Source organism: Chiloscyllium plagiosum, chromosome 3 (genome assembly GCF_004010195.1).
Source record: "Chiloscyllium plagiosum isolate BGI_BamShark_2017 chromosome 3, ASM401019v2, whole genome shotgun sequence".
Taxonomy (NCBI): Eukaryota; Metazoa; Chordata; class Chondrichthyes; order Orectolobiformes; family Hemiscylliidae; genus Chiloscyllium; species Chiloscyllium plagiosum.
In genome coordinates, this window is record NC_057712.1 from 1,374,811 (window position 1) to 1,380,810 (window position 6,000).

Consider the following 6,000-nt stretch of genomic DNA (forward strand, 5'->3'; position numbering starts at 1 on the left):
TTCGCCACTGTTCTCCCCAGGCTCTCTGAGCTTCTCCGCTGTATAGTTTTGGTGGTAGAGAGCATTCTTGGAGGCGCTACACCATTTGGGATTCATTTCTGCACTCTTAGACAACAGGATTTGTTTCCTTGTAAACCTAATTCTGTACAAGGGATATTCAGAACCTAACTGCAGACCTGAGATGACTGAAACAGTGTTCGGCTGGTGGGAGTGATTCCTGAGAGTAATTTCATGTGCCATCCAAGGGGTATGTAAGTGTGTAAGAGAAAGGGCAATATGTTAGAAGTTTCCCCTTTAGTTGAGTCTCGTCGTTGTTGGTTCTTTGTGAAAGGGAGGACAGTGAGAGTCTAGTAGGCTTTATTGGTTTTGCTTTCTATGTACTGTGCCTCTTCAAGGCAAGTTGAGTAATACAGGTTGAGGAAACAGGTATACATTGTCCACTTCAGTATGTTTCAGGCAGCAAATAATGGCTATGCAAAGATGCACTGACATCAAAATGTAAATATCCAGTTCCGCTGAGCTTGTTGTTCTGCGCTTGGGCAACAGTGCTAACCCAGAGGCAACCCAGTAAAAGTTTTTCCATAATTTGAGCAGCAAAAGGAAATATGCAAATGTGACACCGGGTTCTGCTATTGGCCTTCCAGATCTGGGAACAAACAAGGCAAATGAAAACTGTTGGCACCGTGCCATATTTCAGAATTTGTGCCATCTTAATTTGGGCATGAGGCGAGATGTTACAGGCATCAGGCCAAAGAGAGAAAAAAACCAGGAAAATATTTTAAATACAAAGCGAGTCAATATCTACAAAGAGAAAGCTGATGCTTTGGGTGTGAGCCTATCATCAGACTGACAACGAAGGAAGCTGCGGAAAGAGCAAATGTGACATGGAGCACAAAAATCCAACAGATTGGTCCCCCCCGCGCATTTGTGTCAAATAAGTTAAATGTTGTAAAATGGAGCAACAATTTAGTGAGGAGAAAGTGAGGACTGCAGATGCTGGAGATCAGAGCTGAAAATGTGTTGCTGGAAAAGCGCAGCAGGTCAGGCAGCATCCAAGGAACAGGAGAATCGACGTTTCGGGCATGACACCTTCTTCAGGAATCAACAATTTAGTGATCAGAATGAAAATCGATGAAACATTGGAGTTATCTTGGAAACCCTACAGTGTGGAAGCAGGCCATTCGGGCCATCGAGTCCATACCGACTCTGAAGAGCACCCCACCCAGACCCACCCAATCCCAGTAACTCTGCATTTCCCAGGGCTAATCCTTGAGCACTATGGGTAATTTAGCATGGCCAAACCACCTAACCTGCACATCTTTGGACTCTGGGAGGAAACTAGACTTTCAGGAGGAAACCCAGACATACATGAGGAGAAACTGCAGACTCCACACAGTCGCTCGCGAGTGGAATCGAACCCAGGACCCTGGCACAATGAGGCAGCAGTACTAACAACTGAGCCAAAGTGGGCACACGGTGGGCACAGTGGTTAGCACTGCTGCCTCACAGCGCCAGAGACCCGGGTTCAATTCCCGCCTCAGGCGACTGACTGTGTGGAGTTTGCACGTTCTCCCCGTGTCTGCGTGGGTTTCCTTCGGGTGCTCCGGTTTCCTCCCACAGTCCAAAGATGTGCAGGTCAGGTGAATTGGCCATGCTAAATTGCCTGCAGTGTTAGGTAAGGGGTAAATGTAGGGGTATGGGTGGGTTGTGCTTTGGCGGGGCAGTGTGGACTTGTTGGGCCGAAGGGCCTGTTTCCACACTGTAATGTAATCTAATCAAAAAAAAAGTGCTGCCCCTATAGGTATATAAAAAGTACAAGACTATATATAAATTTTGGGGCACGAAAGGTCCATGTTCATCCAAAGCAAAAGAGACAAAGAAATAGAAAAGAAATTAAACATTGTTATGGATGTAGCTAATATAAAATAAATACTGAAAATAAAATATAAAACACATACTGGATCTGTTAGATCTGAGGAGGGAGAAAGGAATAATTCAAACCAAAGTCGCAGTCCGCACCCCATTCGGTGGTTTGTCCAAGTACCCTTCATCCTTTTGTTAATTCTATTTTATTATTTTGTTATTTTGTTAATTTTATTTCCCCCTTTCCAGAGATGTATGGACCAGTCTCTCAGCAGAAGCACCAACAGCTGTGAGGAAACTGTATGGGGCAGCTATGTTCTGAAGTTCTTCCCAGCCTGAAACAGTAAACCTGAGTAGGGCTTTGAAATTTAGACACTGGCATTATCCACATTGTTCTGGTGAGCCACAGCTTGGTATCCAGTTTGCTGAGTTCTCCTCGACCACGCTGGGCAGGCCATGATCCCTGTGAGTTCCAGGGGAATGCATGATCAGAGCTGAGTACAGGTTAGCAGGAGCCTGCAGTCGGACTGTGGGGACAATGAACAATCCTGCTCCGTCTGGCTCAATATTTAAAAGAAAATGATTGCATTTTATGTTGGTGCCCTCCAGCTGTCTCGATCGACACCATTATGGCCATAGAATGAATAAGAAAAGGTGAGTAGAACATGGTCACCACCCAGTTTGTGTTTAACATGCAGAGAAATTCCATCATCAGTTTAAAATGGTCACCAGAAATGCTCAATTGTTGCTTTGGACCAGCTGTTGGTCTGTTTGGAAGACCCTGTGAAATTGGACCACTGTTTTACAAAAGACTTTGTGGGTTTGATTCTGAAGTGAGCCATTTGCCAAGAAACATGACAGGTAGATGTCGAAGGTGTCAGTTCAAATCAGTAGGTTAAATGTGGCATCATGTCAGATCTGGTGACACTGGAGGTGCCTCATGATTGAAAAACCCATTTGTGGTTGAAAATATAAATGAAAAGGAGACATTGTGGGGGTGAAACTTGACTTTCATAGCAGTGTAATACAAGGAATGTTCAATTGACTCAATGTTTCAGATCCTGCCTGATTGTCTGCCTTTAAACTAAACAAAATAAAATTTGCAGGGTAAGGCATAGATGGACAATTTGCTATTGGCTGTTTTGTGTTGCCATCAAAGTCAACTTTCACCTGTTTGGTTCTTAATGTTATACCGTCCCGGATAAATGTAGCATTGGGTTTACCAAGGTTGCTTCTCAAATGTTCATGTGGCTGTCTTCTGCAATGCTTTTGTCCCAATGGTGTGTTTGAATTTTTCTCACAGGTGGGTACAGATGGTTTGATGCGTTTGAGCTCCTCAGCACTCAATAATGAATTCTTTACTTCGGCAGCCCAGGGCTGGAAGGAACGCTTATCAGAAGGTAAGGAACCAATGCCAGTTCCCAAGGAAATGCAATATAATTTAAGTGTACAAGTAGAATTCCTCTGTCTTAAAAAAAAGCAGTGGTTATTGATTAAAACTTCAAATTTGTTAGCAACTGTTTAATACATAAAGTAGTTTGCATCATAGCTAGGAGTGAACTTTAAGGATCACTGTCGATCTAATCAATATGTTAACATAAAACAAAGAATTGTGGATGTTGGAGATCTGAAGCTAGCAATTTCTGTTTTTGTTTCTAATCATTATGTAATGTACTTGTATTACTTTTAGGATAAAACTTTGAAATGTTTGTGCAATATTAAAGGTTTTGTGGGTAATGCCGGGCATGTGAACTCCTGCTTTGCAGAGAAATCTGTTACATGCTCCATCACATGGTTACGGTGATGAATACACAATCCATTGTAATAACCACCTTCTGTAAAATCTTCTCAATCTCACATCCATGTATAATGTGTCAAGCAGAATGAAAACTCAGTTTTATTTTTTTAATCTGAGAGAGCTATATGAAAGCATTTTATTCAGCATAAAATGTGCAATAAGTGGGAACATTGGAAATAAGACACGATATCACAAGACAGAGGCCTTCTATGTGAGATTTGGGATATGCCTGCTTTTTGTTTTAAGAGAATTAGTTTGACAAGGTTCCAAAAGGAAATGAAACAATTCCCATGTGGATTCAGTGGGTGACCCAGGCCCCTGCCCAGCTCAGACAGAATGGGACTGATAGCTGTTCTGTGAGGCTGCTATATGCTTAGAGAGTGTGGAAATGGGAAGAAGTAACATTTTCAAACACTAATGGAAGATAAAAGCAGCAATTCAGTTTGCAATAAACCCACAAATGTCCATGAGCTGTTCCTGAAGTTTTATGATAATGGATCACATTTTGTTTCTTCTGTATTTTAACCTTTTTGTATATTATCTATATACTTCATTGTGATATAATACTTTTGTGAAACCACTCAACGCTAAGATACTGCTGGAAGATGCATTCTTCCCCTTCCCAGTGTTCATTACAGTTCAGCTCAGCCAAGAAAATTAATGATATATTTTGAAGCTATAAAGTGTCAAAAATAAGATTCCATTTTATTTCACCTCAGCATCCAGTCCATATCTGACATCTGTTTAATTATTTGCTTGTGTGGTTGCTTATTGACATTCAGTGACACTGCCATCCCATAATCCCCACTAACAACATGCTGGATGTCACCATTGACCAGAAACTGAACTGAATCCAGCCATACAAGTACTCTGGCTACAAAAGTAGGTCAGAGATTGAGTGGCTCCCCTCTCAACTCCTCAAAGCCTGTCTACCATCTACAAGGCACAAGTCAGGAGTGTAATGGAATGCTCCCCACTTGTTGCAGCTCCAACAACACTCGAGGCTCAACACCATCCAGGAAAGAACAGCCTGCTTGATTTGCACCACATGCAGTATCTTTAACTTTCATTCCTTCACCACCAACACAGATTGGAAGCAGTGTGTGCCATCTACAGGAAATCAAAGAATTGTGAATGCTGAACATCTGAAACAAAAATCAGAAATTGCTGGGGAAACTCAAAGTCTGACAGCAACTGGGAAATAAAGATATTTATGCGGACGATGGTGGGGGAGGGAGGATAGAGTGAAATTGACCCTGGGCTTCCAGTTGCCTGCCACTTCAACACACCAACATGTCAGCATCCCTGTCTCAGTCCTGCTTCAGTGTTCCAGCAAAGCTCAGTACAAGTGGGGATAATGACACCTTGTATTCTACCTAGATACCTTACAGTCTTTAGGATTTAACATGGAGTTTGAGTTTCAGAGCATGAACACCTTCCTCCATGTTTGTTATGTTTCCTCACTGCTCCAGCTCCTGTTTTATATGAATTGCAGCCATTTTCATTACTCAGTTCCTGTTCTCATCTCTTTAGTATTAACCTCTTCCCCAGCTGACTATAAGCAATCTGGACTTGGAACGATATTGCTGCTACTTTACTGTTGCTGGACCAGAATCCTGGAATCCCCATTCTAACAGCACTGCAGTGTTTCTAGAGACACCTGAATTAGAACATAGAACATTACAGCGCAGTACAGGCTCTTTGGCTCATAATGTTGCACTGACCTGTGGAGCTAATCTGAAGCCCATCCAACCTTCACCATTCCATTTTCAAGCATATGTTTATCCAATGACCATTTAAATGCCCTGCAAGTTGGCAAATCTACTCCTATTGCAGGCAGGGTATTCCATGCCCCTACTACTCTCTGAGTAAAGAAACCACCTCTGACATCTGTCCTATATCTATCACCCCTCCATTTAAACTATATCCCGTAGTGCTAGCCATCACCATCTGAGGAAAAAGGCTGTCACTGTCCACCCTATCTGACCCTCTGATTATCTTATATGTCTCTATTAAGTCACCTCTCAACCTTCTTCTCTCGAATGAAAACAGCCTCAAGTCCCTCAGCTTTTCTTTGTAAGACCTTCATCCATACTGAAAATGTGTTGCTGGAAAACCGCAGCAGGTAAGGCAGCATCCAAGGAGCAGGAGAATCGACGTTTTGGGCATAAGCCCTTCTTCAGGAATGAGGAAAGTGTGTCCAGCAGGCTAAGATAAAAGGTAGGGAGGAGGGACTTGGGGGACGGGCATTGGAAATGCGATAGGTGGAAGGAGGTCAAGGTGAGGGTGATAGGCCGGAGTGGGGGTGGGGGCAGAGAGGTCAGGAAGATGATTGCAGG

General features: G+C 42.9%; 1 protein-coding gene across 6 annotated transcripts in view; it reads left to right on the top strand.

The window, feature by feature from the left end:
* Positions 1-6,000, top strand: part of asxl2 (ASXL transcriptional regulator 2) — a 267,455-nt gene that overhangs the window by 213,470 nt on the left and 47,985 nt on the right. For all 6 annotated transcript variants that reach the window (XM_043675898.1, XM_043675944.1, XM_043675915.1 and 3 more), the window contains one exon: positions 3,167-3,263. In XM_043675898.1, coding sequence (XP_043531833.1) covers positions 3,167-3,263 — 97 coding nt within the window. The remainder of the gene's footprint in view (positions 1-3,166; positions 3,264-6,000) is intronic.